Source organism: Oncorhynchus gorbuscha, linkage group LG20, assembly GCF_021184085.1.
Source record: "Oncorhynchus gorbuscha isolate QuinsamMale2020 ecotype Even-year linkage group LG20, OgorEven_v1.0, whole genome shotgun sequence".
NCBI classification, from domain to species: Eukaryota; Metazoa; Chordata; class Actinopteri; order Salmoniformes; family Salmonidae; genus Oncorhynchus; species Oncorhynchus gorbuscha.
In genome coordinates, this window is record NC_060192.1 from 1433934 (window position 1) to 1455962 (window position 22029).

General features: G+C 44.5%; 1 protein-coding gene across 3 annotated transcripts in view; it reads left to right on the forward strand.

Moving 5' to 3' along the window:
• Positions 1 to 142: 142 nt before the first annotated feature.
• Positions 143 to 22029, forward strand: part of LOC124006668 (dual specificity testis-specific protein kinase 2-like) — a 28546-nt gene continuing 6659 nt past the window's right edge. For 2 of the 3 annotated variants that reach the window (XR_006833817.1, XM_046316716.1), the window contains exons 1-4: positions 143 to 1997; positions 2456 to 2580; positions 17234 to 17430; positions 21817 to 21938. Coding sequence is in view for 2 of the 3 variants with exons in the window: in XM_046316716.1 (XP_046172672.1) it covers positions 1915 to 1997; positions 2456 to 2580; positions 17234 to 17430; positions 21817 to 21938 (527 nt within the window). In the remaining variant the exon portion in view is untranslated. The remainder of the gene's footprint in view (positions 1998 to 2455; positions 2581 to 17233; positions 17431 to 21816; positions 21939 to 22029) is intronic. The other variant, XM_046316717.1, reaches the window with a different exon arrangement.

Below are 22029 nucleotides of genomic sequence, written 5' to 3' on the forward strand. Positions count from 1 at the left end.
TAGCTACACGTAGTTAGACTGTGTTTGTGTATGGATAGCTACACGTAGTTAGACTGTGTTTGTGTATGGATAGCTACACGTAGTTAGACGGTGTTTGTGTATGGATAGCTACACGTAGTTAGACTGTGTTTGTGTATGGATAGCTACAGTCGTTAGACTGTGTTTGTGTATGGATAGCTACACGTAGTTAGACTGTGTTTGTGGTTCCATAGTATATCTTTGAAACAACATTAATTCAACAATTAATGCTTCCAACATACAGATTTTTTTCAGCACCAACGTGTTGAATATATGACGAAGGTTTTTTTTTTGGGGGGGGGGATTTCTTGCACGTCACTATTGTATGTTTAAACTATCTGAATTGTATGTTGTGTGTTTTTTAAGACTTATTACTTACTATGCATACGAAATGTCACTCTGTGGTGCAGCGCTCCACCCTGTCATTGGTCTGTCGTGTATACTGTGTTGTTGGATGGTCCAGTATCTAATTGAGGTCTCTGTATACAGTAGCTGACCGCTTGGTAATGGCAGTACCTGTTTGGGGATCTCACTGTTCAGGAATAATATTATGGAATATTAAAATGAAGGAGAAGATACAGACTATGACCTCAGTCCAGATCAGAAGCGCTGGTTAGAGCGCTGGGCCTGTAACCGAAAGGTTGCTAGTTTGAATCCCTGAGCCGACGAGGGAAGAAAATGAAATGACAACTTATTTTATCACTCCACATGAAAGTGTTCCCCTTCATTATATCATAGAAGAGGTTGGGTTTGACTACAGGGCTGAATTAAATGCAACCCACGAAATTCTGTATTATATTTGTATTTATACAAATATATAAATTATACATATATTTCATCTTCACTTTTTGTTTCAGTCTTTTTGTTTCAGTCTTTTTGTTTCAGTCTTTGCCCAATCTTATTGAAAGGGCTAGGATTACCTTTACTGTCCACATCACACAATGTACTGTAGCATAATGCCATCCATTGTAGTGAGAGCTTTGGTGCTTCTACCCAAATGCATGCCAACATACTATAATAAAATACCATTGAATTGTCATAGCATAACAGAGCTTCTCACAAAACAAGAGCTCATAATGATTAAATCTATTGTATCCAGTTCATTATTTGAGTAAATTACAGTTAACTTTCTGCAATGTCTCCCGTCTCTGTCACATTATTTTTGGGTGCTTTGCTGTCGGGTATTGTTGAAGCACTTGGTCACACGTTTTCAGGCCATCTTAGGTAATGGCCATACTGTATGAACATCAATTTATGTTACACAAGATAACCACCAGAGTGCGTCCTATGCCATTTCATGATACAATATGGACTCTGCATATTCACTGCCTCGGGTCAAAAATAAATGTCTCCAGCTGAATAATGCGTCGAGGCCTAGTAGGTGAATGTATTATAAGAGTTGTATAAATCAGCTGCAAGCAAACTCGTTGAATGTCTATGGAGAATTAGTTTAACATGTGGAATAGGGATGTTATTCAATAAATCAAGAATGGTTCAGTTATTGCCGGGTTAACATTTTGGGAGGTCATCTAGACTTGCTTTGCAGAACACAGAAGTGAAAAGGTTATGAAAACAAACGGTTCTTTGGAATACAAAAGTTTCCCATTGCGGCAGCTGTCTGTGGAGGGGGGGCAGGACTGGCAGGACTGGGCACCGCTGTCATTGGTCTCACTTTTTACCGAGTGACCGGTTGGTTGAAGGGCAGTGTGTCATGTAATTGCAGGGAGGCAACAGATAAGGCATACATGTAATCTGATTTCATCAACCTGCGTGGGTTCAGTTTCTGCACAACAACCGAGCCCGACGGTGACTGATTGGGATTGAGGCATTGTTTACTCTGTTTGTGAGACACTCGCATGAACGCGCTAAAGGTGTTGCGGAGCTGGCGCAACCTCTATGGGGAAATATTTATTTTCATCTACGACGCAGCCAGGGAAGTTCATTGAAGAAAACGCTCAACTATACAACAGTTTGCCGCAGTAAGTAGTAGTAAGGTGTCTACACCTTCGAATGATAGGTGAAGTTTAGAATGAAATCATATCCCAATCAAATTAGAAATGTTACGTAATATATCAGCTGTTTTTTTGCATCATCGACACATTTATTAAGCATATACCATCCTAAAATAGTAGACATTTTTATGGCAGGTAATGCGTAGTTTCCTCGTCTGTAACGTAAAGATACCCGTAACGTGATCATGCACGAATAAGCGCTGAAACATGCAACAGGTGTGCTCTCTTATAGGTCCCTATGTCATCCAGATCACACAAGCAGCCTACTGAAAGTGCAATAATAGTTTTATCACCAATAGTGGAATGTGTCACGTGTATCTTGTGGGGTGACAGTGACACTTGTTTGCATGTTTAATCACCTTTAGTTGTGTCGTCTCCTGTCTGTGGCTTTGTGTTCGTAATGTTTGTGGTCTGGTCTCTCTCAGCTGCTGGACAAAGGCACTAACCTCTGCTGGTCTTGCTTGTGTTTACACACACTGTGGGACTGACTGTGCAACCCTCCTGTCCACCCATCACAAGATGCATATGAATAGCTTACTGAATCGATGGAGTAAGTAGTACACTCTTTTAGTCCATCCATATGCAACAGTTTACTAACTTACTTTCTTTTCTTCCGTTGCCCTCAATTCCTCCAGATTCCTGCCCTTGAAAGAAAATAATTGGACAAAAAAGCTCTTGTTGAAAGTGATTGCATTGCTTAAATCCTGTATCTCTGCACCCCAGAGTTGCACGATGTTATGTTATCCATCAGCACGGCAGGTGCTTCACATTTTTCAAGGGCTTAGACGACTGAAGTAGGGCTTGCCTAATGATGTAAACTAAACTTAGATTGTGCCAAGCCAGTCACAGTGATAAAGTAGATATAAACTCGTGTTGTAATCAGTTAATTTTCTTGGGCTGAAAGAAATAGGTTGTACAGTAATAAATATCCTGTATTTACGGTAATAACTGGATAATAACACGATTGGTCAATTATTCCACCTTGACTGACTGCTGATTTTGCAGTTCCAACTTTAATCACCTTGGAGTTCTGAACAATGCAGTAATCTCCCTCAATTTTTCTTTGTTTTGTTATTTATTGTTGGGGGAGATACAGGTACATTATCCATTTCAAATTATCCATTTATAAAACCTGTAGGCTTCCCCCTCAAAAAAAGGAAAAATAATCTCTAATCTCTCATCTCTAATTGATTGAGAGATTCAATAAACTATACTCAGTACGTAACATACTGTGAATGAATTTTGTAACTTTTCCCCAGAAGCATTTAACTGCAGGCACTCACTCCCACATCATATGGAGGAATGTGCTTACCTGATTTAGGGGACACAGTGAACAGGTGAGATCCCTCCTACATCCTGACAGACAGGTGAACAGGTGAGATCCCTCCTACATCCTGACAGACAGGTGAACAGGTGAGATCCCTCCTACATCCTGACAGACAGGTGAACAGGTGAGATCCCTCCTACATCCTGACAGACAGGTGAACAGGTGAGATCCCTCCTACATCCTGAGATCCCCTCCTACATCCTGACAGACAGGTGAACAGGTGAGATCCCTCCTACATCCTGACAGACAGGTGAACAGGTGAGATCCCTCCTACATCCTGACAGACAGGTGAACAGGTGAGATCCCTCCTACATCCTGACAGACAGGTGAACAGGTGAGATCCCTCCTACATCCTGACAGACAGGTGAACAGGTGAGATCCCTCCTACATCCTGACAGACAGGTGAACAGGTGAGATCCCTCCTACATCCTGACAGACAGGTGAACAGGTGAGATCCCTCCTACATCCTGACAGACAGGTGAACAGGTGGGAGTCAAACGTTTCCTTGGTGTTAAATACAGTCTGTGAACAAACTTAAGTTAATATTTCGGATTACGGGATGCCAAGGTCATATATTTCCATATTCTGTTCCAGTTAACAGGGTGGTTCAGATTCTATTACATCTGTGGACCATACCTTTTTAATGGCTAGCTCAGAATAAGAGCTTTCCAAAAGTAGTCTTACTGTGCCTTTGGGAAGTATTCAGATCCTTCATAGAAATGGTGCCAGGTTTCCTCCAGACAGGACGCTTGGCATTCAGGCCAAAGAGTTTCATCAAACCAGATAATCTTGTTTCTCATGGTCTGAGATTCTTTAGGTGCTTTTTGGCAAACTCCAAGCGGGCTGTCATGTGCTTTTTACTGAGAAGTGGTTTCCATCTGGTCACTGTACCATAAAGGCTTGATTGGTGGAGTGCTGCAGAGGGTGGTTGTCCTTCATGATGGTTCTCCCATCTCCACAGAGGAACTCTGGAGCTCTGTCAAAGCGATTGTCAGGTTCTTAGTCACCTCCTTGACCAAGAACCTTCTCCCCCGATTACTCAGATTGGCAGGGTGGCCAGCTCTAGGAAGAGTTTTAGTGGTTCCAAACGTCTTCCATTTAAGAATGATTGAGGGCACTGTGTTTTTGGGGACCTTCAATGCTGCAGAATGTGTTTGGTACCCTTCCCCAGATCTGTGCCATGACACAACCTGTCTCTGAGCTCTATGGATAATTCCTTTGACCTCATGGCTTGGTTTTTGCTCTGACATGCACTGTCAACTGTGGGACCTTATATAGACAGGTGTGTGCCTTTCCAAATCATGTCCCATCAATTGAATTAGGTGGACTCCAATGAAGTTGTAGAAACATCTCAATGGAAACAGGATGCACCTGAGCTCAATTTCGAGTCTCATTGCAAGGGGTCTGAATACTTATGTAAATAAGGTATTTCTGAGTTTTAATACATTTTCAAACATTTCAAAAATCCTGTTTTCACTTTGTCATTATGATGTATTGTGTGTAGATTAGGGTTGCTATTCCCAATTCAATGGAATTGCAACCCTCTGCATGCACAGTGCAATCTTCCATCACATGTGCAGCTAATTCTCAAGATCTTGCACACTAATGAGATGCTATTGAGCCCACACTACCACACTGTCTGAGCCAAGGACAACATGCTTTCTGGTAAGTTTTGATTACAATACTGGGTGGGGTGAATATATTCTATATGACATACATGATTTTTGTTAACTAGTAAATAGTAGCCTAGGGCAAAGTGTGTTTAAATCATTTCTAACTTGTTAACAGTCTCTGCTAGTTAGTTTTTGCTACCATGTGGGTTTTAGCTTGCTTGAGCCTGCTAACTGAGTGTTAATTCACCTGTTTCCATACATGTTTCATTTAAAAACATTTATCTTACAAAGGAGTTGTTTAATCTAACCTCTTAACTATTTATCTGTACATGGAATTGTATTGGGTTTTTTAAACTCATTTTCCCCCTAATCTTTACAGGAAAATGCCACAGGCACTATCTGATGTGTGGAGACATTTCACTGCAGCTCATGTAGAAGGAAACGCTGTGTAGATTTGCAAATACTGTGCCATATCATGTGTGAAGAATGCAACAAAAATGCAGAATCATCTGGCCAAGTGCATAAAGTTCCCTCAGCGCTCACAACAAGCAACCTCTGACAAAAGTCCCCCTACTTCTATTCAAGGTGAAAATGATGAATCAGACACCATATCGATAGCAACAGCTCATGGTCCTCCTGGAATCAGAAGTTTTTTTGACTCAATGGAGGAACGTAGTCAGAGAAATGCTGATGAATGTCTTGCTCTAGCTGTGTATGCAACTGGTTCACCTCTGATGCTCACAGGTAATGTGTATTGGGAGAGATTTCTGAATGTCCTTCACCCAGCATACACCCCTCCAACCAGACATGCTTTATCTACTCATTTGCTGGATGCAGAGGTCAAGTGAAGGTCAAGAAAATCATAGCGAAAGCAGACTGTATTGCAATCATCTCTGATGGGTGGTCAAATGTTTGTGGGCAAGGAATAATTAACTACATCATCTCCACTCCTCAACCAGCATTCTACAAGAGCACAGACACAAGGGACAACAGACACACCGGACTCTACATTGCAGATGAGCTGAAGGCAGTCTAGAAAGGACCTTGGACCACAAAAGGTAGTTGCATTGGTGACAAGGCTGCGAACATGAAGGCTGCTTGGTCTAAAGTGGAGGAGTCCGACCCTCCCATCACACCCATTGGCTGTGCTGCTCATGCATTGAATCTGCTCCTCAAGGACATCATGGCACTGAAAATGATGGATACACTCTACAAGAGAGCCAAGGAAATGGTTAGGTATGTGAAGGGTCATCAAGTTATAACAGCAATCTACCTCACCAAGCAAAGTGATAAGAATAAGAGCACCACATTGAAGCTGCCCAGCAACACCCGTTGGGGTGGTGTTGTCATCATGTTTGACAGTCTCCTGGAGGGGAAGGAGTCTCTCCAAGAAATGGCCATATCACAGTCTGCCGATATGGACAGCCCCATCAAGAGGATCCTCCTGGATGATGTATTTTGGGAGAGAGTGGGAAGCAGCCTGAAACTCCTGAAACATATAGCAGCAGCCATTGTATATCAATATTCCCTTTTGTTGTTCAGTGAAGTCGTCCCATTTAATTAAAAAATATATATATTGGAATGATTTAGTCATTTGCAATTATGTCTACTTGTGATGAGGTAAAATGTTTGTTTCTGTCTACATATAAATATATCCAAAGAAAAATATCTACATTTAAATGGTATTAATATTAATTTGTATATATTTCTGTTTATTCCCATATATTCCATTTAATTCCCACGGAAAGTTTCCACCTATGCTGTGCACAGAACAGAGCAAACTGGCTCTAACCAGAATAGAAAGAGTGGGAGGCCCCGGTGCACAACTGAGCAAGAGGACAAGTACATTAGAATGTCTAGTTTGAGAAACAGACGCCTCACAAGTACTCAACCGGCAGCTTCATTAAATAGTTCCCGCAAAACACCAGTGTCAACGTCAACAGTGAAGAGGTGACTCTGGGATGCTGGCCTTCTAGGCAGAGGTGCAATGAAAAATCCATATCTCAGACTGGCCAATAAAAATAAATGATTAAGATGAGAAAAAGAACATAGACACTGGACAGAGGAACTCTGCCTAGAAGGACAGCATCCTGGAGTCACCTCTTCATTGTTGACACACCTCCTACATCCTGACACACAGGTAGATCCCTCCCCCGTCCTAAGGTAGATCCCTCCTACATCCTGACACACAGGTAGATCCCTCCTACATCCTGACACACAGGTAGATCCCTCCCCGTAAGGTAGATCCCTCCTACATCCTGACACACAGGTAGATCCCTCCCCATCCCCCTCCTACATCCTGACACACAGGTAGATCCCTCCCCGTCCTAAGGTAGATCCCTCCTACATCCTGACACACAGGTAGATCCCTCCCCCGTCCTCCTGACACACAGGTAGATCCCTCCTACATCCTGACACACAGGTAGATCCCTCCCCCGTCCTAAGGTAGATCCCTCCTACATCCTGACACACAGGTAGATCCCTCCCCCGTCCTAAGGTAGATCCCTCCTACATCCTGACACACAGGTAGATCCCTCCTACATCCTGACACACAGGTAGATCCCTCCTACATCCTGACAGACAGGTAGATCCCTCCTACATCCTGAGATCCCTCCTACATCCTGACACACAGGTAGATCCCTCCTACATCCTGACACACAGGTAGATCCCTCCCCCGTCCTAAGGTAGATCCCTCCTACATCCTGACACACAGGTAGATCCCTCCTACATCCTGACACACAGGTAGATCCCTCCTACATCCTGACACACAGGTAGATCCCTCCTACATCCTGACACACAGGTAGATCCCTCCCCCGTCCTAAGGAGATCCTTCCTACATCCTGACACACAGGTAGATCCCTCCCCGTCCCCCATCCTGAAGGTAGATCCCCTACATCCTGACAGCCTGATCCCTCCCCCGACCTAGGTAGATCCCTCCTACATCCTGACAGACAGGTAGATCCCTCCCCCGTCCCCCTCCTAATCCTGACACACAGGAGATCCCTCCTACATCCTGACAGACAGGTAGATCCCTCCCCCATCCTAAGTGAGATCCCTCCTACATCCTGACAGACAGGTAGACCCCTCCCCCGTCCTAAGTGAGATCCCTCCTACATCCTGACAGACAGGTAGACCCCTCCCCCATCCTAAGTGAGATCCCTCCTACAGCCTGACAGACAGGTAGATCCCTCCTACATCCTGACAGACAGTTAGATCCCTCCCCCGTCCTAAGTGAGATCCCTCCTACAGCCTGACAGACAGGTAGATCCCTCCTACATCCTGACAGACAGTTAGATCCCTCCCCCGTCCTAAGTGAGATCCCTCCTACAGCCTGACAGACAGGTAGATCCCTCCTACAGCCTGACAGACAGGTAGATCCCTCCTACATCCTGACAGACAGGTAGATCCCTCCTACAGCCTGACAGACAGGTAGATCCCTCCTACAGCCTGACAGACAGGTAGATCCCTCCCCCGTCCTAAGTGAGATCCCTCCTACAGCCTGACAGACAGGTAGATCCCTCCTACATCCTGACAGACAGTTAGATCCCTCCCCCATCCTAAGTGAGATCCCTCCTACAGCCCCGTTTTCTCTCCTGGTTAATCCTTCATAGAAAGTAACTAGCATGACTGGGTGCACTTTTACTTGAAACGTATCTACTTAAAAAGCCTGAACACAATTGAACTGAAAACAACCTGAATCCCACACGAAGCTGCTGCGTTATACACAGTTCCGTTTGTTTAGTTGGTGTAGAACCCAGTAATATCCTATCCATTGTATAGTAGGTGCCCTCCGCTGTTTCTAGCCAGTCTCCGGTAGCTGTCCTGGGCAGGGTTGTGGAATGTGTCAGAGCTGTGAGGATTAGCTGAGCCTTTGAACATCAGGTGGTTCTGTACTCAGGCACCTGGCCTGGTAGCTTGGTACTGAACCATTCTCACCCATTCCATCTATTCATTCCCTTCAAGAAATGCTGGGTCTAGATTGTCATTTGTCTTTGGTTGGTGAAGTGTTTGTCGGAAAACGGATCCAGTAATAGTGCTATCAGGCTTCAGTCACTGACATCTGATTGGTACTCCCTAAGTCTGACTCTTCCCACCACCGGCACCTGACGAGATAGTGTGACCTGGAGAATGACAATGGAGCCTCTTGTCAATGTCAGTACATGAGATTAAAGGAATACAATCTGTGGATATACAGTTGAAGTCAGAAGTTTACATACACCTTAGCCAAATCCATTTAAACTCAGTTTTTCACAATTCCTGACATTTAATCCTAGTAAAAAAATTGCTGTTTTAGGTCAGTTCGGATCACCACTTTATTTTAAGAATGTGAAATGTCAGAATAATAGTAGAGAGAATTATTTATTTCAGATTTTATTTATTTCATCACATTCCCAGTGGGTCAGACGTTTACATACACTCAATTAGTATTTGGTAGCATTGCCTTTAAATGGTTTAACTTGGATCAAACGTTTCAGGTAGCCTTCCACAAGCTTCCCACAATAAGTTGGGTGAATTTTGGCTCATTCCTACTGAGCTGGTGTAACCGAGTCAGGTTTGTAGGCCTCCTTGCTCGCACAAGCTTTTTCAGTTCTGCCCACAAATTTTGTAGGATTGAGGTAAGGGCTTTGTGATGGCCACTCCTGTCACGACTTCCACTGAAGTTGGCTCCCCTGCCTGTTCGGGCGGCGCTCGGCGGTCGTCGTCACCGGCCTACTAGCCGCCACCCATCCCTTTTTCGTTGTCTGTTTGTTTTGTCTTATGAGGGTCTATTTATTGTCTAGTTGTGTGTGCTTGATGGGCTTCCTCATTTAAAGTAGGTTTACCCGCCCTTCTTTTGTGCGGGATTAATTTTGTGTTACGTGTGTGCGTTAGTTAGGTGTGTTTGTGTTCTGGACCTGGTACCATGTGTTTTTGGGTGGTCCATATATTTCTGCACCCTGTGTTGTGGGCATTATTAAAGTGCACTTTTCCCTGTGGAACTCTCTGCGCCTGATTCCATTCCTCACACACCTAGTTCCCTGTGGAACTCTCTGCGCCTGATTCCATTCATTTACATTTACATTTACATTTAAGTCATTTAGCAGACGCTCTTATCCAGAGCGACATTCACCTTATGACATTCAGTGGAACAGCCACTTTACAATAGTGCATCTACATATTTTAAGGGGGGTGAGAAGGATTACTTTATCCTATCCTAGGTATTCCTTAAAGAGGTGGGGTTTCAGGTGTCTCCGGAAGGTGGTGATTGATTCCGCTGTCCTGGCGTCGTGAGGGAGTTTGTTCCACCATGGGGAGCCAGAGCTTTTGACTGGGCTGAGCGGGAACTGTACTTCCTCAGTGGTAGGGAGGCTGGATGAACGCAGTGCCCTTATTTGGGTGTAGGGCCTGATCAGAGCCTGAGGTACTGATTCCGTCAAGCACCATGGTCTTGTAGCGGATGCTGGAAGCCAGTGGAGAGAGTGGAGGAGCGGGGTGACGTGAGAGAACTTGGGAAGGTTGAACACCAGACGGGCTGCGGCGTTCTGGATGAGTTGTAGGGGTTTTCCTACATTCCTCACACACCTAGTTCCCTGTGGAACTCTCTGTGCCTGATTCCATTCCTCACACACCTAGTTCCCTGTGACAACTCCAACACCTTGACTTTGTTGTCCTTAAGCCATTTTGACACAACTTTGGAAGTATGCTTGAGGTCATTGTCCATTTGGAAGACCCATTTGCGACCAGGCTTTAACTTCCTGACTGATGTCTTGAGATGCTTTTTCAATATATCCACATCATTTTCCTGCCTCATGATGTCATTTATTTTGTGAAGTGCACCAGTCCCTCCTGAAGCAAAGCACCCCCACAACATGATGCTGCCACCCCCATGCTTCACGGTTGGGATGGTGTTCTTCGGCTTGCAAGCCTCCCCTTTATTCCTCCAAACATAACAATGGTAAATTATGGCAAAACAGTTCTATTTTTGTTTCATCAGACCAGAGGACAGTTTTCCAAAAAGTATGATCTTTGTCCCCATGTGCAGTTGCAAACCGTAGTCTGGCATTCTTACGGCGGTTTTGGAGCAGTGGCTTCTTCCTTGCTGACCGGCCTTTCAGGTTATGTCGATATAGGACTCGTTTTACTGTGGATATAGATACTTTTGTACCTGTTTACTCCAGCATCTTCACAAGGTCCTTTGCTGTTGTTCTGGGAATGATTTGCACTTTTCGCACCAAAGTACGTTCATCTCTAGGAAACAGAACGCGTCTCCTTCCTGAGCAGTAGGACGGCTGCGTGGTCCCATGGTGTTTATACTTGCGAAACTATTGTTTGTACAGATGAACGTGGTACCTTCAGGCGTTTGGAAATTGCTCCCAAGGATGAACAAGACTTGTGGATGTCTACAATTTTTTGGTTTAGGCTGATTTATTTAGATTTTCCCATGATGTCAAGCACTGAGTTTGAAGGTAGGCCTTCAAATTCATCCACAGGTACACCTCCAATTGACTCAAATGATGTCTATCAGAAGCTTTTAAAGCCATTTCCCAAGCTGTTTAAAGGCACGGTCAACTCAGTGTATGTAAACTTCTGACCCACTGGAACTGTGATACAGTGAATTATAAGTGAAATAATCTGTCTGTAAACAATTGTTGGAAAAATGACTTGTCATGCACAAAGTAGATGTCCTAACCGACTTTCCAAAACTATTAACAAGTAATGTGTGGAGTGGTTGAAAAACCTAAGTGTATGTAAACTTCTGACTTCCACTGTAGGTCTCTCATGACGAATATAATGATCACGGCATTAGGAGCTTAGAGCACCCTGCCCAAGACGCTTAGCCATTCAGCATGAAGATATCTACAGTCCCTGAATAACTTCCTGATGGAGTCCGTGTTTTGTATGTTTTACATGATGAACCTTCAACTCTGGTGGTTTCCTTACATAGTCTTTTCCAGCAGTTTATCACACACGTACACACACACTCCCCAAACATGCACACAGGCTGACCTTATGGAAGCAGCAGGTCGGGACCCCAGGAGCTAAACCCTCTAGGGCGACAGGAAGTAACCTGAGAGAGTTGTGTCACAGGGGCCAGAGAGGGAGGGAGGGGAGCAGAGAGCCGTGTCACAGGGGACGGGGCCAGAATGTGAGGGAGCAGAGAGCCAGCAGCAGCTCTAGAGTTCCACTAGACTGAATTATTTACCCAGCACTGCAAAGCCCAACCAGGTCAGGACCCGATGCTTCTTTCCATCAACACAATTCCAAACCCTGCCAGCTCTCCATGCAGCCTCATGACACAGGAGCATAAATGAATTATTATCCACACGTGGGAGGCCTATTTGGAAAAGCTCTATTCCTTCAATTTTCAACCTGATCTCATTTGTTGCATCGCATATAAGGATCTTAGACTGTATTGCATACGAGAGTGATATCAACTTGCAAATTGCATATTAAATAACTAATTGAGTCTGAGCCTGTGCTGCTGGCCAGTGTAAGGTTGTTGTTGTTGTTGATCAGGTTTATTTGTGTATTTTGTTATGCTCATCACATCACCCACACAAGGCCTTGTTCTTTTTGACTCCCCCGTCTCTGCCTCTCTGGCCCTCTCTGGCCCTCTCTGGCCCTTTCTGGCCCTCTCTGCCTCTCTGGCCCTCTCTGGCCCTCTCTGCCTCTCTGGCCCTCTCTGCCTCTCTGGCCCTCTCTGCCTCTCTGGCCCTCTCTGCCTCTCTGGCCCTCTCTGGCCCTCTCTGCCTCTCTGGCCCTCTCTGGCCCTCTCTGCCTCTCTGGCCCTCTCTGGCCCTCTCTGCCTCTCTGGCCCTCTCTGCCTCTCTGGCCCTCTCTGCCTCTCTGGCCCTCTCTGGCCCTCTCTGCCTCTCTGGCCCTCTCTGCCTCTCTGGCCCTCTCTGGCCCTCTCTGCCTCTCTGGCCCTCTCTGCCTCTCTGGCCCTCTCTGCCTCTCTGGCCCTCTCTGGCCCTCTCTGCCTCTCTGGCCCTCTCTGCCTCTCTGGCCCTCTCTGCCTCTCTGGCCCTCTCTGGCCCTCTCTGCCTCTCTGGCCCTCTCTGCCTCTCTGGCCCTCTCTGCCTCTCTGGCCCTCTCTGGCCCTCTCTGCCTCTCTGCCTCTCTGGCCCTCTCTGGCCCTCTCATGAAATCAGGGCTGAGTGGCTCTGTGATTGTTTAGTGGTGGGTGGCCCTCCACATGTCCAACAACGCTTAACCCAGCTTGCATCTGTGGTTGCCTCTCCCATCTATCACTCACTGTCTTTCCATACTTATACAGGGTACATACCGTACTCCCATTAGCGCAACCAGATTCTATTTTTTCAGTAGCTCGTATACTCAGACATGTCGTACTCACACATTCATTTCTCCTTGGGAATTACACAGGCAAGTAATGCTCCAGAGGACCACTCAGTGCAAACCCCTGCAAGAGTCCGAATAAACCCCTCACACAGGGGTGCAACTTTGGTTTTAGAAGTGGGGGGGACATATATATATATATATACAGAAATAGTGTGCAAAGCTGTCATCGAGGCAAATGGTGGCTACTTTAAAGAATCTCAAATCTCAAATATATTTGGTTTACTACATGATACTTGCTTTTACACCTGCATTGTTTGCTGTTTGGGGTTTTAGGCTGGGTTTCTGTACAGCACTTTGAGATATCAGCTGATGTACGAAGGGCTATATAAATCAATTTGATTTGATTTGATGATACATGTGTTATTTCATAGTGTTGATGTCTTCACTATTATTCTACAATGTAGAATGAGTGGGTGTGTCCAAACCTTTGACCGGTACGGGATAAACACTCCAAACAGCCCGACCGCTCGGAGACGTCCGCAAAAAGCTGCCTCTTTTGGTATCACATTCCAATGATAAAGCTGGAGGGGGAATCAGAATTATATGCCCCCCCCCCCATGTTCGGGCAGACAGTTTGGCCCACACAAACGCAGCTAGTTCTCATGAATCTACACATGCATGTCATGTACAATAGGTCATAGGTCATGGAAACAGAAAGTTAATATTTCCCCAGATAACTGCCTGTTTGTGTTGATATGATACTGTACTACACTGTACTGTACACCATTGGTTGTTAGAAAGCAATATATTACAAAGCGAAAGATGGGTGCGGAAAGGAAACATTAGCCTATCAATATTAGCCTAGATATTGACTGTGTGCAGTGAATTCCACATTTCGTTGTGTTACAGCCTGACTTTAACATTACATTTAGAATGTGTCACTGGCCTACACATATTACCCCATAATGTCAAAATAGAATTATGTTTTTAGAAATGCTTACAAATTAATAAAAAAGGATGAAATGTCTTGAGTCAATGAGTATTCAACCTTTGTTATGGCCTATATAAGTTCAGGAGGAAACATGTGCTTAACAAGTCACGTAATAAGTTGCATGGACTCACTCTGGGTGCAATAATAGTGATGAAGATGATTCGTGAATGACTACCTCATCTCTGTACCCCACACATAAAATTATCTGTAAGGTCCCTCAGTCGAGCAGTGGATTTCACACACAGATTCAACCACAAAGACCAGGTCGGTTATCCAATGCCTCGCAAAGAAGGGCACCGATTGGTAGATGGGTAAATACACTGAGGAGCCAGGCCCAACCAATCAGAATGAGTTTATCCCCACAAAAGGGCTTTATTACAAACATAAATACTATTCAGTTTATGGTAGAGCAATGAACATTCATTCTAGTGGACATTCCTGCAGTCAGCATGCCAATTGCACGCTCCCTCAATGGCATTGGCATTGTGTTGGTGACAAAACTGCACATTTTAGAGTGGCCTTTTATTGCCCCCCCCCCCCCAGCACAAGGTGCACCTGTGTAGTGATCATGCTGTTTAATCAGCTTCTTGATATGCCACACCTGTCAGGCGGATGGATTATCTTGATAGAGAATAAGATGCTCATTATCAGGGTCGTCAACAAATTTCTGAACAAAATCTGATGAGAGAGAAAATATGTTTGTGCGTAAGGAACATTTTTTGGGTCTTTTATTTAGACTCATGAAACATGGCACAGCAAACAAACACAGCACTTTACATGTTGCGTTTATATTTGTGCTTGTTACATCAAGGTCATTTCATAGTAATCATCAGAAGTATGTATACGGTGAAATTTCTACTTAGAAATTCCACTTTTTCACCCTGAACTGCATTCAATATGCAGTATATTGGGTGGCTGAAATGATGTTGAACGTTATATTTGATTAGACAATACATTGATAATGTTGAAACGACATTGATTGAACCAGAGTGTGCCCAGAGGGCCATGACTGTGTGATTGTGGATTATGACATTCCTTGGAGTACTGAACTCTTGGCCTGACTTTGTTTGCAAGACTCTCTGATCTTTCAGTTGAAGTCCCTGTCTCAGAGGCCTTGTCTTGCCAGTGGCCTGTGTTTACACATAGCTGGGAGGTGTAATACAGGGGCCTGTATGTGACCTGCACCTTAATTGGAGAGGACGGGCTCGTGGTAATGGTGGCTGGTGCGGTTTTAGAGGAAGGGTATCAGACGCATGGTCTCCATTTGCTCCATTCCAGCTCCTCCCCTCAGCAGCCTCCACTGGTGACCTGTGTGTAGCCTGGTAGTTGGTCAGAGTTCACTGGCTTTCTCAGGGCACACGGCCACGGCTGCCTAACTGGAAATTTGCCGTAGCGTCTTTCCCGCAAAGATACCATCGTCATTCCACTTTCTTACCCAACCGTGACATTCCAACTGGGGCTCGACAGATCTTTTTTTATGGTGTCAGATATGTTGGAAAAGACTGGGAATGGAGCTAAAATAAGCCCTCTCAAGGCCCTCGGGAAGAAAATAGAAAGCGTGTTCTGTTTTTGCTGCGGATAAAGAGGGACCTGTCACTTCACTTTAGGGAACTTGGCAGTCTGGGAAGTCATGTTTAACTCGGTCTGTCACATCAAGGCTGAACTATCTCCCTCAAGGCTGATTTCCCCACCCAATCCACTCCATGTCAAAGTGACATCAGATGTTGCCAGAAACGGAAAAGAGAGAACTGCAGCCATATTGTGGCCACTTGTCACTTGTGATTGAAGACTTTTCATTTAAAGACGTTCCTGCAAATGGGAAACATTTAGAAGCTAAACTGACCCTAGAGGATTTGTAAACACTTAAGAATCTAGTTTCTCATGGCTTCTTCCTGGTTCATGGTTGCCTTGGCCTAGATGGTGACATTGCCATAACAAACAATGTTCTACCCATAAAACTAATTTGATTACATCTATGTCACCATGTGTACTTTCCCACTACAGTATTGTCACGCCTACCTTATCTGATCATCGCCATGAAAATATTTAGCATAACCATTTTCAACACCATTGCAGAAGCTATGAGACGCTTGTCTGATTGTATCTGTGTGAACAAGCCTCTCTCAGTGAGGAGACAACAAGCAGGAGGTTGTTTGGCCTTGAGCAGGTGTCACATACAGTAACCCAAGGCTTTAACCTTGTGTTTTCTGTCTTGGAGCTGAATGCACCAATGACATATGCTGTTGTGATGGTGTCATAGACCTCTACTGACGTACCTGTTTGTAGTTGTTACACACCGCGAAAGCAAAGAATAATCCATCTAAACCGCGAGTGTGCATCTCCAACTGGGTGTTAAACCTGACACCGTTAGGTCAGCCAATAGTAAATTACCTTGACAAATGACTGACCTCTGAATCTAGATTTCTCACAGAACTACCATATTGGCTTTATACTCGGCAGTTAGACTACAAGTTGTATCAGTCTTGAAGATACAAGTCAAATCACTGGTGTTCTTAGATGGAAATTGCAAAGTTATTTGGAATTCATTCTCATGTGCATTCAAAATATATTTTCCGTGCAAATGATGTTCTCGTCTCAGAATGTGTTTCAGCTCACTAAACAGTTTTCCCTTTCCTCTGAATCTGCTTCATTTGCATTTTACTGAATATATTTATCTTTCAAAGCGCTCCCACTTAAAGTTGAAATCTATTTTATTTTTCAGAAGCTTTTTTCTCTCATGTTTACTAGTTTGGAGTGTTTGCCTCTAAATTGGGTTGATGGAGAGTGCAGAGACATTTCTAGTGCCTCTGATGGCTTTAACACTGGGCTATGGATAGTGAGTGAGACTAAGTGTGACCCTGTGGCCCCGTGCCTCACCATTGGGTTGATGGAGAGTGCAGAGACATTTCTAGTGCCTCTGATGGCTTTAACACTGGGCTATGGATAGTGAGTGAGACTAAGTGTCTGACCCTGTGGCCCCGTGCCTCACCAGACGAGCTGCCTTGGATGAGGTGTGAGGTGGAGGTGACCCCTGAACCCAGCAGCCCCACACTGCTCGGAGAGGCAGCAGACACCTACTGCCAGGTGGACCGATGGCAAAAGCTACGCACCGCCGTCCGCAAGCTGGAATTCTGGGAAGACTTCAGTGCCGAGCTGATTGGGAGTGGCTTCTTCTCCAAGGTGTACAAGGTACGAACCTGTTCATTTTGGAAATGGCTGGGGGGAAAAAATGTATGTGTGGACGGAAGATAGAGCAAAACAGAATTGACCTTCCACACACCCTCTAATTAAAGTCTATGATTTAATTACCATGTTTGTTTCAGTTACAATTACCTCATTAAATCAGCATATTTCAAAAGTGGCATCAAGCTTTATATGGCACACATCCAGATAAGTGTACTACAACATATTTAACAGAGTACATACTGTACATGCAATACAGTCCCATACAAAGAGCAACCTACATTTAGTCTACTGCCAACTCCAGTGTCAAAACTGACAACATTTATGCCTTGGCTGATCCCTTAAACACCCATAAAGACAATCATACACAACATGCCCAAGTAATTACACTGCAAACACGTTCTTCTCTGCATTCGTATTCCCACGAGACAAAGGAACACAGTTTAAGTTCCCTTAATAGTGTCTCGGTGTAACGTACTGTCTGTAGAGTCAAGTGAACAACGTTTATATGATCATGACTGAACATTGGCAGCGTCTTCAACAGTCCTAGTCCTTTTCCTTGGAGGCCATGTCAGGTCACAATTGTAGCGGGGCCACCGTGGCTTTCCTGCTATTGTTAGCGTGTTTGTCTTGAGCTGGAACTCCCAGATGCTCAGATAAGGATCAGAGATAATGGCGCCGGAGGAGATGGCTGCCGTTTTACGGTCCCCTAACCAATTGAGCTATTGTGCGTGTTTTTTATCGTGTTGTTTGTAACTTATTTTGTACACAATGTTTCTGCCACGGTCTCTTATGACCGAAAAGAGCTTTTGGATATCAGAACAGTGAGTACTCACCTCATACTGGACATAGATTTAGTCTTTAACGAGTCGGACATAAGGGATTTACTTCAGACACAGGACAAGGCCCAGATCCCCATCATTCATCAAATAGGGGTCGTAGGTCGGGGTGCCTTGTAAGAATCAGACAGAGAGTGGGTAACCCGTCTCTACCATCAGTCCTATTAGCCAACATGCAATCATTGCATAATAATCTGGATGAGCTCCGATCAAGACTATCCTACCAACGGGACATTAAAGACTGTACTACTACTATCTTACGTTTCATGAGTCGTGGCTGAATGACGACATGGATAACATACAGCTGGCTGGGTTTTCCGTGCATCGGCAAGATAGAACAGTGGAGTGGTGGTCTGTGTCTATTTGTCAATAACAGCTGTAGCACAAAATGTCATTTAGTCTCTAGGTTTTGCTCGCCTGAGGTAGAGTTTCTCATGATAAGCTGTAGACCACACTGTATACCAAGAGAGTTCATCTATATTTTGTCATAGCTGTCTAGTTACCACCACAAACTGTTTCTGGCACGAAGACCGCACTCAACAAGCTGTATAAGGTCATAAGAAGGGAAAAAATGCTCATCCAGAGGCGGCACTCCTAGTGGCCGGGGACTTTAATGCAGGAAAACTTACATTTTACCAGCATGTTAAATGTGCAAACCGAGGGACAAAAAAACTCTCGACCACCTTTACTCCACACACAGAGATGTGGACAAAGCTCTCCCTCACCCTCCATTTGGTAAACCATAACTCTATCCTCCCGATTCCTGCTTACAAGCTAAAACTGAAGCAGGAAGTACCAGTGACTCTCTCAATACGGAAGTGGTCAGATGAGGCAGATGCTAAGCTACAGGACTGTTTTGCTAGGACAGACTGGAATATGTTCAGGGATTCTTTCGATGGCATTAAGGAGTACACCACATCAGTCACTGGCTTCATCAATAAGTCCATCGATGATGGACTGTATGTCGTCCATACAGTACCCCAACCAGTCAATAAGTGCGTAGATACCCCAACCAGAAGTCATGGATTACAGGCAACATCCGCACTGAGGCAAAGGGTAGAGTTGATGCTTTCAAGGATCAGGACTCTAACCCGGACGCGTATAATAAATCCCGCTATGCCCTCCGACGAACCATCAAACAAGCAAAGCGTCAATACAGGACTAAGATTGAATCCTTCTACACCAGCTCCGACACTCGTCAGATGTGGCAGGGCTTGCAAACTATTACAGACTACAAAGGGAAGCACAGCTATGAATTTCCCAGTGACACGAGCCTACCAGACGAGTTGAATGACTTCTATGTGCGCTTCAAGGCAAGCAACACTGAAGCATGCATGAGAACACCAGCTGTTCGGGACGACTGTGTGATCACGCTCTCCGTAGCCAATGTGAGAAGACCTGTAAACAGGTCAACATTCAGACTGATTACCAGGATGTGTACTCTGAGCATACGCTGACCAACTGGCAAGTGGCATCACTGACATTTTCAACCTGTCCTTGACCGAGTCTGTAATACCAACATGTTTCAAGCAGACCACCATAGTCCCTGTGCCCAAGAACACCAAGTTAACATGCCTAAATGACTACCGACCCGTAGCACTCACGTCTATAGACATGAAGTGCTTTCAAAGGCTGGTCATTGCTCACATCAACACCATTATCCCAGAAACCCTAGACCCACCCCAATTTGCATACCGCCCAAACAGATCCACAGATGATGTAATCTCTGTTGCACTCCACACTGCCCTTTCCCATCTGGACAAAAGGAACACCTATGTGAGAATGCTATTCATTGACTACAGCTCAGCATTCAACACCATAGTGCCCTCAAAGCTCATCACTAAGCTAAGGATCCTGGGCCTAAACACCTCCCTCGGCAACTGGATCCTGGACTTCCTGATGGGCCGCCCCCATGTGGTAAGGTTAGGTAACAACACATCTGCCACGCCGATCCTCAACACAGGGGCCCCTCTGGGGTGCGTGCTCAGTCCACTCCTGTCCACACCTCTATACCAGACGGTGTCAGAGGAACTCCCTAAAAATTGCCAAAGACTCCAGAAACCCTAGTCATCGACTGTTTTCTATGCTATCGCACAGCAACCGGTACCGGAGCGCCAAGTCTAGGTCCAAAAGGCTTCTTAATCTAAGGATCTGCTCCTTTTTTCCCCAATTTGACCTAAAAAGACTAATCTAACTGCCTGTAGCTCTGAAGCAAGGGTTTTCATGTTCCTGGCACCATTTGAAAGGAAACACTTTGACGTTTGTGGAAATGTGAAAGGAATGTAGTAGAATATAACACAATAGATCTGGTAAAAGATAATACGAAGAAAAAAATAACCGTTCTTTTGTATTTTTTTTGCACTGTCTTTGAAATGCAAGAGAAAGGCCATAATGTATTATTCCAGCCCAGGTGCAAATTAGATTTAGGCCACTAGATGGCAGCAGTGTATGTGCAAAGTTTTTGACTGATCAAATGAACCATTACATTTATGTTCAAAATGTTGTATCAAGACTGCCCAAATTGCCTAATTTGTTTATTAATAACTTTCCATGTTCAAAATTGTGCACTTTCCTCAAACAATAGCATGGTATTATTTCACTGTAATAGCTACTGTAAATTGGACAGTGTAGTTAGATTAACAAGAATTGAAGCTTTCTGCCCATATCAGATACTCGAAGAAGTTAACAGCTTCTACCCCCAAGCCATAAGGCTCCTGAACAGCTAACCAAATGGCTTCCTGGACCAACCCCCTTCCATTTTTACTATGCTGCTACTCTCTGTTATCTATGCATAGTCACTTTAGCTCTACCTACATGTACATATTACCTCAATTACCTCGACTGACCTGTGCCCCCGCACATTGACTCTGTACCGGTACCCCGTTTCCTATTTTCTTATCATTTTTATTTTTTAATTTATTGTTTACTTCAGTTTATTTAGTTAATACTTTCTTAACACTTGTTTTTTTTTCTTAAAACTACATTGTTGGTTAAGGGCTTGTAAGTAAGCATTTCACTGTAAGGTCTACCTGTTGTATTCAGCATTTCACTGTAAGGTCTACTACACCTGTTGTATTTGGCACGTGACAAATAAAATGGTCTTTTATTTGATATAAAGCCCAGTCCTGATAAGAGCGTAATTAGTTTGCAGTCAGTCAGCCATGGATGGTTCCTAGAACAAAGGCTGAATCCCAAATGTCACCCTATTCCCTATGTAGTGCACCGGTCTAAAGTAGTGCACTACATAGGGAATAGAGTGCCTTTTGGGATGCAAACGGAGGATGCTACTGTGGAGGCAACATGGAGACAATAGGATGCAGTAAACTTTAATCACCTCAGGAAGTTAAGGCTGTTGCTTAAGTCGTTCTATTTTTAGCTTTTGTGTTGAAGCGAATTCACTGTTTGTTTTTCTCGTTCACTCCAGTTCATAGAGATCCAGCCTCGTTTACAACTTGTACAAATGCAGAACAGTGAGATCGCGCCAACTGTTGTCAATCAAACCTGAGCAAGGACGGCACTGTAGAAACACACTATATCGCCCTCTGTTGTCTAGGTGTCACACTGTACCACAAGAAAAGTGATGGTGGTCAAGATCTATAAGAACGACGTGGACCAGGACATCATCGTACGAGAGATCAGTCTACTGCGGAAGCTCTCGCACCCCAACATTGTCCGGTCGGTCCAACATATATGACAAATGCCTGTTTTTAGAGGAAGATGTGTAGTTGTTGCAAAAACAGCTTGACATTGTGATACTAACGCTAAC